Raw genomic sequence first — 12,287 nt, forward strand, 5'->3', positions numbered from 1 at the left:
TTACGTTTCTAGTCAGTCTGCTTAGAAAATAATCAGTATGGTAGGTTTGTTAAAAATATAACTGAAGCCACAAGCATAATTTTAGAGTAAGCATCTAGTCAGTGTGCTTAAAAAATAACCATTCTATAGAAACTATTTAAGAAGAGAGTAAAGGCGATACTGCATTGCTTGCACCATAAACAAAATTTCAAAGTTTTTTTTATGTTCTTCCAGTTTATTTTGAAACTCAACGTTTGCTTTTGCTTATTTGTACATATTGGCTTAAAGTTTTTTTGAGTTTAGTTTTCGACATCTTTGTAACCATTGAAAAACCTCGCTGGATCTGTATTTCTTGCCGTTCTTGAAAGAAATTTTAGGAAGATCCCTTAGCTCCAGATTGGGATCTCGTTTGAGTTCCTTAGTGTGCCATCTTTAAAGTAACGCTTTAACAATTGATGACCCCTTTATAGTTTTTGCCCTCATTGTGACATACCGATTGAAAAACCACGCTGAATCTGTAAATCTTGTCATTCTTGAAAGAAATTTTAAGTAGGTCCCTTAGCTTGATGACCCCGTTTTAGTTATTGTTCTCTTTGTGGCATAACCATTGAAAACCCTCGGTAGATCTTTATATCTTAACGTGCTTAGTAGTTAACCCGATCTATTTTCTCCTTTCAGTTTCAAAACAGCTGCGAAACGACACGCCAACAAACGCGCCGCATTAATTAGCCTGATTAACAGCAAACAGTGAAAAGCACCAATTGCGGAGCTTCTATTAAAAAAGGGAAAAAGCGCAGACACTAAAAACCTCACCCATAAATGTGGGCTGCCTAGCTGGCTGGCCACCTTTGATGTGATAAAAACAAATAACTTGGTAAGTAGCACAAAATCATAGTCTACTTTTTGGCATCGCCAACTCATATACTCGTATATATGTAGTGTACAAAAAAAGGGGAAAAAGGGCCGCAAACAATTTTGGGCAAGCACAAAAAACAAAACCGACATGCCGGCTCATAAAATTAATTAGAATGTTGCCGGCTTCTTCCGGCGCTGCCATTTTCATTTCCAATTTCTTTTATATGGCAGCAGCGGAGCTGGCAGAATGTGAAAATATTCTTTTCAGGTTACAAGGTGAAAACGCTCCAAAACTCAATGAGCGGTTAAATGCTAGTGTAGATCCCTCCCTTCCCGCCATTTCTGACCGTCCGGCTCGCTTTGCGTTCCTATCACGTGGCATCCGTTACTTTCGCTTTGTTTTTGCATTTCACCTCGCTCTTCGAGGGCCATTCACAAACAGCATTTTATTTTGATTTTCATTTTAGTTCTTTCATTTTTTGTTAGCGCAAACTTCTGCATAGTTTATTGCATCATTTCCGCCGTTTCCGTTACGCGCTTTTGGCAAATACAAGAAAAAAATAAATATTTATATTTTTTATATAAATATTTTTTTGGTTTAATGCTTTTGTGGCGAAAAACATATTTTTGTTGTGCAAATATTTTTGCAATGCATTTCATTCAAATTCATTTGCATGGCAAAAGAGGCCTGCCGGGCATTTTTTAAATACAATGCAAAAAATCTCGGCATCGTCGCCGTGAACAGTGTGCATAATTTTTTTGTATTTTATTCTATTTTCGGCTTGATTTCATTTGTATTGTTTATGATTTGTATTCCGCGTTTCATTTATACTAAATAAATTCAATTGTTCTTTATTTGGAATATGCAAAATAATGACAACAGCGACACACGTGGCGTATGCGTGATGTGGCGTGCAGGAGATTTATGATGAATTTTAGAGGATGAAATGAAATGTAATTGCTGGGAATTACAATGCATATGTTATGTTGAAGTAATATAATGTCCATATTTACACGGAAAAGAGAACATTTTTCTATAGAAATTGGTAGCATAGTGCCTCTTTCTTTTTGCCCTAAGACTTTTTGTAATTGAAAGATTACTTGAAGCTTACACGGAAGGGCCAGAATAACTTAAAAGACTTAATGATAGCGTAAAACATCGAATAGCATTTTAAGGGCAAGATCGATTTTTTGACTTGGAAATATGTTTGGTTTCCTCGCTGTTTTAGTGATATTCTGAACACTTAGTTAGTCGATAAGCGGACTATACTTTATTGGACTTTATTAGCTTAGTATTGACTATATTTTTAAAGAGTGGTCTGAGTAACTGCCCCTTTGCGAACTCGATTTTCATTTTAAAACGGAGACATGAATAAAACATACTACTGCTACCAATAAACTGGCACTGGCACCGGTACAGCTAAATTATGCTATTACGCGGTTTCAATTCAAATATATGAATTGTTTAATTATTAATTAATTAATTTAATTACAATTAAATCTCCTGATATGATTTCTTTTCTTGATTTAAGAAACAGCTTTAAAGAACAAATCGAATATTTGCATCTTAATTGCTTAATTGTTGTTAACAGAAGTATTTTTATTGATACACTTAATACGCAAATCACTTAGAGAGAAAACCTTTTCATATAGCAAGTTGAGCTGCAAAGTGATTGATTAATGATACTTTCTCCATTTAACACACACCAATTCATTTTCTTATGCATTTTCTATAAAATCTAATATATCTGATAAGCTGAACTATTTTCTAAAAATAATTCTCCCTTGCACTATTCACTAAATCAAATGTTTTTTATATAAATAATCGAAGCGGTTTTAGCTCATTTCACAATCTCTTTAGCTCACTTTTCAGTCTGAATAGGTCACATAGTTTTCTCTGCGCTCGCCCTCCTCACCAGACTTTCCCACAACAAGTGTTGGCGAAATTGTTGCAAATTTGTATTTGCTTGTAGTCTGCTGTTCATGCCATATATGTATGTAGTAGCACCTATACAAATGCTATAAATTTCAGTAAGTTTTATAAAGTCAGCTGTGCAACAAACAACAGGCAGCAAACAAACACACACACACATGCCAGGACACACTTACACCCAAAGTGTTGTAAGAGCAGAGAGAATAAAAAGAAAGCTGAAGACACTAAGTGCTTCACACGTACTAAGTAAATGTGTTTATGTGTACGTAACGCTTTGCGTCCGTTACACGAGCAAAAGGATGAACATTAGATACATTCATGGTTAGACTTCCGGACTTTGCACACATACAGCGCACAGCTGAGACACACGTAGCGACTAGAAAGTTAAGCACAAACATTGACTACCACAATAGACAACATTAAAGTTGGTTTTCTGGCACAGTGCACCTCAACCCACAGTGGTTTCATGCGAATTATGAATTTATGAAAGTAATAGGTAGCTTAGGCATTGAAATTGACGTAAATGCGCAAAAAAAGGTTAGCGGCGTATGGCAAGAATATAAATTCTATGTGAATTAATTGTGAAGAATATCCTCTAAACAGGAAGTTTTTTTTAATATTATGAATAACATAATATTTCCCATAGAATACTGTGATAATCTTTTAGGTAGTTTAAAAGTAGCTTAATTCTATTCTAGAATTTTTAAATTAAAGAGTCAACTTAATTTCGTAATCATGGCAGTTTGTTTGTATAAGTTAGATCTTAACCAATATCTCGATGTATTGGCATTACAATTTAAATTAGAAGTTTCCATAAATCAATTATTAAAAACGGAAAGTAAAAGTCTTGGTACTATCTGAACAATTTTTAAAGCAAATATCAGATATTTTAAGGTAAGCGTATTTCCAAATACTGGGAACAAATAAGTTTCCATAACGATAAAATCAGTTCCATAAGAATAAAACAATTGTCAGCGTATTACAAATTTACTTAGAAATTGCACACCGAATGTCGATTTGAATTTTTAAAAACCATATTTTTCGAGATGATGAAATCGATTCAAAATAATTTATAAATTATGTTATGATTTGAATTGCAATTTGCAAAATAGTTTTGTTTTTCATTAGACGGGTCCTGTTTCAATGTGCCTCTAACGCCCAGACATTTTGCACGCGCCTGCTGCTGCCACCTGCAAATCTTTCCTTTTTTCTACATACATACATACATATGTACATAGTATACTCGTGTATATATTTCTTCTGATGCGTTAACAAGAAGAATAGAAATGCGAGAAAAAGTGTGGAATAAAAGAGCATTGTACATTATTTTTTTCCTTGGCTTGCCACAAATTTTACAAATACATTTGCCGCGCTGCTGAGCCACAATCTTCTCGTATATTGCGCCACGTCTATTTGTTTGCACTTCTTCTTGTGCTGCTTCCACTTCAACTTCCACATCCACATCCTCTGCTACTTTTGTTGTTGTTGGCCAACCATGTGGAGTGGCTTGAGTTTTTTGGCTTAATAAAAACACATTTTGCACGTAGCACTCGACTCGTGGGGCAACACGCCAATGTTCAGCGAGGTGTGCAACTCGTTTTTGTCATTTTGTCTGAGCTGCATGTGTGTGTGTGTGTGTGTATTTGTGTGTTTGTGTGAGTGAGTGTTTGTCTAAAAATAGCCAGACATGTGCAGGAATACCTAGTAGGATTTTATTATATATGCGAAATATACTTCTCGTACTCATCCTGTTCCTATCAAAAGTGAACTAAGCTTTTGAAATTCTTGAGCTGTCTTGGCATACAAAAATCTAGCCTCAAAAAAAAGAAGTAAAATGCGATCGTGCCTTTTAAAATCCCGACAACCATTAAGGAAGCTTGCAACAGAAGAGCAACAGTTTCAAATCCACACTGACTTGTGTCCGTACGAATCAAGGATAAGAGAACTTTAAAAAGATAACTATTTTTAAATTGTTGAAACGCATTTTGAGCAGAAACGATGCTTTTGTGGAATATTTCATAACTGATTTCTTATGAAAACGAAAAATGTTTATAAAACGAAGAACAATTCGAAAATGGTTTGGGTTTCATTTTGTGCTTCAGTTCGCATGATTAAACAAATCCAATGCTACCATATAATTTAATAATTGTCCTCCTTAGGACAGATCTTAAATAAAGAATAAAGATTAAAAAAAGCGCACCAGATAATTAGATTGAAGAATTCTGCTTTAGATATCCTAGTGCCACTGTACAATTGAAGATCAAATCCATTATCATCTTTCTGTGTTTTTGGAAAACGCCCGCAGTGTATTGGAGGAAGATTTGCTGCTGTTTGAGAAAGTGACAGAAAATGTGTTCTAGTGTTTCTATCGTTTCCAGGTCCTTGCATTTCCTGCATCTATTTTCGGTTGTAATGCCCAGCTTGGGAAACTACTTTATGTGGCCTATTAGACATTCTATTATTGTGAGTCTCCACACCTTAGGAGGAATAGAGTGAGTTTAGGTTCTGTCTGGGCGATTCTGAATTGGCAGTGTACCAGCATACCGATTGTGTGTGTCAGGCCCTAGCCCTGTTATTTGATTCTAAATATAACAGCTGATACAGCAAACAAGCACTGCTCATTTATATTTTTAATAAAAGAAACTACATTTAAAGGGTAAAACTAATTTCACTCTGAGAAGCTGACATTTAAGTTTATCCCCAGGTACAACCTATTCATAAATGAAATAATCAATCGTCAAGTTTACTTAACAAATTTAATTATTGTTTCCGATTGACAGTTTTAAATAAAAACACTCTGCTGATAGGCTTTTAAGAACATTGGGGCTTTCAAATATTGCTGACAAAGTCAATGTTTTCATAAACAAATACAAAGTTTCAGTTCCAAGTTATTGTAAGTCAGTAAGCTAGTTTGAGAAAAGGTGTTCAGCTGGCATTCCGCCACATTCTACTGGGCATGAAAACTTACCGGCAAATCCTTCCGGACACGTACAATTGTAGTAGGCCACACCATCCACACATGTGCCACCATTTTGACACGGGCTCGACCAGCATTCGTCCCAATTCGTTTGGCACTGTATCCCTGTATAGCCGTCAATGCAGTAGCACGAGTACGAGCTATTTGTTGTTGTTTGTTTGTTTGTTGTTGTTGTTGTTGTTGTTATCGCGGGCACAGCGTGACACGTGGGCGTAGACCATGGATGGGTTTTTGGTTTCGTATCGTTTAGTTATGCCCACCATTGTGTCAATGATGCATCAAACGTTGAACAACGCCAGCAAAGAGAAGAGAAGAATAAAAATAAAAATGCTTTAGATAAAAATAGTTTGGAAAATAGTACAACAACTGTAGTGCATGTACTCGCAGCCAGAGTAGTTTGTAGTAATTGAAGTGTGGCACACAAACACGCACACACACACAAACACACACACACACACCGACCCATCCAGACAAACACATGTACACGTACATTGTATTCAAGTGCATTGTGAGCCCCATAAACTTGGCTAACGTAACATTACACTTGACTAGTGGAAATAAATATTTGGTAGCCATTTGGGATTGGTTTTTATATTAAAGCGAATTGAAATTGAAACGAAAAATGCAAAAGTGTCAGGGGAATCTTCCGTAGCTGTCTGCTTTTCTGCTGCCTGCCTGGCTAGCTGGCAGGCTGACTCAGCTCAGTCTATCCGGCTGTGGCTCAACACGGCTACCTGGCTACTCGTCCCTGGCAATAGGAATAGACGCGAAACTTGTTGGATAAGTTCACAAGGTAGTTGATAGGTACATGGCTTAATTAAAGAACTTTTGCAGTGTGGAGTGCTCTGTGTGTTCTAATGGATTGGATTAGATGTGAATGACGTTGCGAATGCAGTTGCTGTTGCCATTTTTATGTTCTGTACTGTATCGAATATCTAAAGTGGCAACAAATGCCAGAATGGAATGACTAACGAGTGGATTTTGGGCATGGCAGCCATTGTTATTAAAGCCCAGCGGATTCATGCGATCCAGCGGGGTAGAGTGGGGAAGAGACAGTTTGCTTATGCAAATCTCAAAGGTCTCTTGATTTGTGTGCATGTCAGGAGCAGTCGGTTGGCATTAAAACCAAAATAAATGTAGTCATGAGCTGAGCAGAAAATGTATTCGAATTTGGCGCGCGTATCAGTTGCCGGCAAGAACAACTGATTTTAAATCTTTAAATTAAGGTAATCAAAACAATAAAACTCTTTGGTACTTATGATAATCTAAAATGTAGCTTTGCTCAGGAAACTTGTATTCTAGAACTTTAAATACTGTTGAAAAGGCACGACAGTGAAATGCCTTGTAATCAAACAAACAATAGGAAAAGCGAACCCAATGTTACATAGTACTGGAGTAAAAATGTTTCCCTAAATACTTTTCTTAGAATTCACCAATTTGTATAAAATTTTAAATCAAAATAGACAATTATATAGTTGAGTTATGAAGTTGCCTTTTTCTTAAAAGAATTTGCGTACCAAGTTTGGTCAATGTGGGCTCAACCGCATCCGAAATCGAGGCGTTCATACAGACAGACAGACGTACAGACGGACATCGCTACATCGATTCGTTTCGTAATATTTTCCTTTGTGGGGACGGAGATGTTTCCCTTTGCTTTTACTTTGAACAAGCTAATATACAATTTCTATCCAGCTTACTCCACCGGTACAGATTTTAAAATCATGTTTGCCTATAAAGATATCTTAAAATCGGTGCACGAGTACAGTTAATGCCACTTCGCCTTTTTTATGAACTAAATATTATTAAAGGTATTTTATTTATTTAAAATGTAAAATGTCTAATTTGAATGAGCTAGTTTATTAAATTCATTTTGTCATCAGTTGACCACAAAAGAACTTAAATAATCCCACACTCAATTGTGTGTCCAATATGTTTTTTCCTATTTTATTTAATGCCCCATTGGTGTTCAGAGTGTGTCAGTTGCCACCAAAAGCTTCCAGCAACTTAAGAGGCAGCTCTAGCATGCTGCCACCCGACAAGCCCCTTGGTAAGCGCTTTTGCTGAAAGCACTGCTCAGCACACACTATAAGTTGCTGTTAGAAAAGGCACCAACACACATGGACTCAAAGCAATTGCAGTTGCAGTCGCATAAGTCCATGGAGCGAATGTTAAATTTGTGGCTTAAATGAAAGATAAATATATATTTCATCCTCGAGACCAATTGCACAAACAAGTCAGGACGACACCGAGATCATGGCAGGAACCAGAAAGTAGCAGCCACATCCTATCCCATCTTTCTACTTGACGCCATTTATATAACTAAGTAACTGCCATTTTATTTCTATACGCGGTTCCCACAACGCCTGAGACCATTTGCCGCCCTTTTCCTCTCGTTTTTTATCCCGAATAAAAAGTGGTTACGATATTTTTTACGATAACTCCACGCAAAGCTTAAGTCAAATGCGAGCGGAGCAGAAGGTTGAAATGTTTCTTTGCGCGCTCTAAAGCGCTTTTGGTGTCTGTACGCGTATGTACTTGTATGGCGAGATGGCGGATGATGGAGAGGGTCGGAGCTCGCTGGCTGTTGGCAGCCACATCTCAAGTTGGCTGTGGCCGGAAAGAACTTTATGCGTTTCCTAGAAAAATTTATAGCTGCAATTAAATTTAACACGATTATATGAGATTGAAAAGGATTAACTGAATAGTTTTGCGTCGTTCGCCCGAACAGCTTATTGAAGAGGAGGGGAGACTTGATAACTGCAGCACTTCTATTGATATTTTATTGGTCGGTCTTTTTAATGTTGGCTTAAACTATTTTACGACCCACATATCTGCGAATGCAAGTAGTTTTATGACCACAAGTAATTTGACAACCTAGTGGGGATAAAAGTTGATAATTTGTATAAATTGACATTCTTATTGTTCTCTAATATGCCTAAGCTGGATAATATTAAAATGCAAAAGCATGTCAATGGAATTGAACGAAATATTAACTTTTTAGTCTGAAAAAGGAATTTCACGATTTTGAGTAAATCCGGGAATTTTCCACTTATTTGTGAAGTTTTTTTTTGGGTCAAATTCACCCTTTAGCAGATTTTCTTTTCTTTTTTAAGTTCTTGTTATAATTTTCTTTATGATAATTTTAGATTCAAAATGAACATCTTTTTATTTTGGTAAAAAAGAGTTTAAGTGACAGGTCTTGGGACAAGGGAAGTCTTGCTATCTATTATGCCTTCTATTCGCTATTTAAAAAAGTAAGAGAATACATTTTTGAATATCTGTATACCCTTCTGGAATATGCAGTAATGGTTATGCAAAGTTTTCGTTACCATTTCAGCAACCATAATTATTTTACAATGTGAACATAATGCACGCTTTCTTCCTTCTTCAGCACTTGATATTAACAATTAATGAAGCCAGCAGTGTTCATAAAAATAAATTATATCAATTGAATGAACAAATAAATATACGCATATGTGTGTGCTTATATTGACTTGAAAAATATTTTAATATAATTAAATAAAACACATACTAGTATATTTTCTTATTATAATTATGAACTGAGTATAAGACTATAATCTTAGAAGTCTCTTAGAATGCTCTTAGTTGACTTAAAAGATTTTTTAGTTATTAGCAGAATTCATATTTTGTGTTATATGAGTTGCATTTCAAAGATTCTTCATCCATTATTAGTCTTCAGTATTTGTTCGTTCGATTCATTTAATTAATTTTAGTTAAAAACAACACAACACATTGTTTAAACAGCTCCTGATTTTTAAATTAGAAAAGTGAATAAATAAAATGCTCAAATCCATTGCACAAATCTGCTAAAAACTGCGACATTTTCTCTACCAAATGTTGAATATTGCTGCAAAAAGAAACCAAAAGTGAATGCAATTGTTACCATTTGGAAAAAAAAAGCTATATACTACACTTTCAAAGCAACGACTTATCGCAGGTCCGATGTGTGCTAATGAAAATGGTTTCAAGTGTGCAATTGAATGCAACCGCAACTTAGCCTCATTGGGAATCTTTATGCATGCATGAGCGGACCAGAGAATTAATTTGCAATCCAAAGTGTGGCCAATAGTATGCACTGAAGTGCAGCTTAATGCACATGTGTATGTGTGTGTGTGTGTGTGTGTGTGTGCGTGTGTGTCGCTTTGCATGTCTGCCATTGGCAGGAGCTGCGTCCATCGCCATTGCAGCTGCCTAGAGTGCTGCAATGCTGCAATCCTGCGGCAACGATGGTGTTGGCGTTGAAGTGAGCAAGTTTATTGCCACTCGAATGCTGTGGACGGGTTTATTGGCGATAATAAATGCAGAAGAAAAAAGCACCCGCACACATATACACATATGTGGTAAGACTAGCAGCCTTTTTTTTTAACACATACTATACGTGTGTCTTTGACTCACCTATTTAAGCCATCGATGCAAACGCCAAAAACACAGGGATTGCTGAGGCAAGCAAAGCCCGCCTGACCGCTGCCAAAAAGCACACAAAGACAAAGTGCGGGCAACAGAAGTTTTAGTTGAGGGATCAACTGCCAGGCAACCGACCCAACCCTTGTTCTTAATGTCCTGGCAGGTGTGTTGCATGCCGCAATTTTTGTTTTTTCTGTGATCGTCATTTTAGTTTTTGTGTTAGTTGCTGCTGCTGACTTTGCACAATTTGCTGTTGCTCTTATCGATGGTTTTTCTGCTGCTGTTGTGTTGTTGCTGTTACTGTTGTGGATTTTTGTAGTAGTTGTTTTTGTTGTTGTTGTTGTTGCTGGTGCCATTATTGGCAACAGTTGCATTTTTTGCAGGTGGTTTCGTTGCATATTCGTTAATGGCTTCGTGGTCGTTGTTGCAGTTTCTGTAGTTGTTGTAGTTGTTGTAGCTGTTGCTGTTGTTGTGCCCGTTAGCAGCGACGCTGTTGCCAACAGTTGCGACGTCGCAGTTGCTGTGTTGATATATTCATCAATTGCACATGCGTTGGCAATGGCTGACAGCTCGCCCAGCCTTTCAGTGCGCCTTCTGGTGGCCATGTTGCTTGACTTGCTCTTTTGCTCTAGCAAATTACGGGGTCTTCAAGTGGCACAAGTGTTAATCATACGCCCTGTATGGCCGCACTGACCACGCCACGTTATCTACTGCAGCCCTTGTGTATACTATGTTGCTTCTCTTTTCGCACGCCTTGTTTATTCACTGGACTTGGCTGCTGTTGGCGCTTTTGATTGATGATGCTTGTTTATCCTTTCGAACAATTGCAATGTCCTTTTCGCATTATGAACACAGCAGCGTCATCGTTGCATGCTTCGCTGCTGATGCTGTTGCTGCTGTTGCTTCTGGTGCTGCCGCTCGATAGTTTTATCTGCACGTTTAGTGGCTGCTTCTCTGCGTAACGCCGTTGCAATTGTTGCTCTTGTAAAAAAATCCGCTTAAGTGCTTTATTAGTTTTCATTGTTAGCGCGGAATTGCTTACTTCCCTGCCCTTCCCGTCTTAGTCTGCTGCATTGTCTTGGCTATTTGCTCCCCACTTGAGCAATGCTGCCGCATTGCATTTCACTGCCGCGTACTGTCCTCCTCCTGGACACAGACTCTGGACATATTATTAGTTTTTCCACTTCGTTTTGTTATTTGTGTCTCACTTCCTGCTCTCCGAGTGCCCGATATTCCTCTTCTGATGCTGCTGCTGCAATTTTGTTAGACCTTTTCGATGTACTGCAATAAAAGAAGACAACGAGAAATTACAAATAACATTTGCAGTCTTTTGTCTTTTGTTTTTAATAAGAGGAATATGAATAATGTAAAAGATAAAATTCTTCAGTTATTTCCTAGAGTTTTTTTTTTTTTTTTTGTCTTCTGACAATGCCAGGCTATTGGGCAAGCTGCCGTAAGTTTTTAATAAAGGCAAACATTTGTGACAGACTGTGCAGCTCAGTCGTACGCAGAAATGGTAAAGTAGATACTTATAGTGTAATAATTTTTTAGTTCGTTTAGCAATTTAAATGAGAAAACAGCTTACAACCTAAAATGTTTGTGTATTTTGTTTTTTCTATCAAAAGAGAAATGCGAAATTACTGCATCGCATTTGAATGCAGTGGAAGAAACAAATATAAAGCGACAGCTAAAAGTATGCTGTTCTTTATTTGAATATCGAACGAAGTAACTAATGCCCATTTGTGGCAGAATTTGGACTATTTATAAGTTTCTCTAATAAATATAAGATTTTATTATTATCAAATTCGTATCCTACTGCCTATCTGGCAGCTTTATATATATTTTCTATATGAGAAAACAAAAACAAATCAAAAGAGTACATACAAATAAGTATATTGCAGGACTCTTGTGGGCAGATTCTCTGGATCCTCCTTTTCAATCTACTCTTCCTTGCTCGCAGGACTAGCCGCCTCGCTAGCTCATTTGTGTGATAGTCAAGACGCTTCAAGTATTTTGGCGTTTGTGAAAACATTACATCGCAAACTTTTGGCATTCTTAGATCTTTTTTGATGTCCCTAGTACGCATTGCTGATTTTTAACACTAATTTAAAAGCGATT

At 37.0% G+C, this 12,287-nt stretch overlaps 2 protein-coding genes across 3 annotated transcripts in view; one reads left to right on the forward strand and one right to left on the reverse strand.

Moving 5' to 3' along the window:
- Positions 1-12,287, reverse strand: part of LOC115631213 (protein eyes shut) — an 84,929-nt gene that overhangs the window by 51,372 nt on the left and 21,270 nt on the right. Inside the window, exons 2-3 of the mRNA XM_030527918.1 lie at positions 10,161-11,450; positions 5,736-5,884 (exon numbers count right to left, since the gene is read on the reverse strand). Coding sequence (XP_030383778.1) covers positions 5,736-5,884; positions 10,161-10,774 — 763 coding nt within the window. The 5' untranslated portion in view covers positions 10,775-11,450. The remainder of the gene's footprint in view (positions 1-5,735; positions 5,885-10,160; positions 11,451-12,287) is intronic.
- Positions 1-12,287, forward strand: part of LOC115631214 (MKRN2 opposite strand protein) — an 86,929-nt gene that overhangs the window by 49,649 nt on the left and 24,993 nt on the right. For both annotated transcript variants that reach the window (XM_030527919.1, XM_030527920.1), the window contains one exon: positions 658-853. The gene's annotated coding sequence lies outside the window, so the exon portion shown is untranslated. The remainder of the gene's footprint in view (positions 1-657; positions 854-12,287) is intronic.

This window comes from Scaptodrosophila lebanonensis, unplaced genomic scaffold (genome assembly GCF_003285725.1).
Source record: "Scaptodrosophila lebanonensis strain 11010-0011.00,11010-0021.00 unplaced genomic scaffold, SlebRS2 tig00001412-arrow-pilon, whole genome shotgun sequence".
NCBI classification, from domain to species: Eukaryota; Metazoa; Arthropoda; class Insecta; order Diptera; family Drosophilidae; genus Scaptodrosophila; species Scaptodrosophila lebanonensis.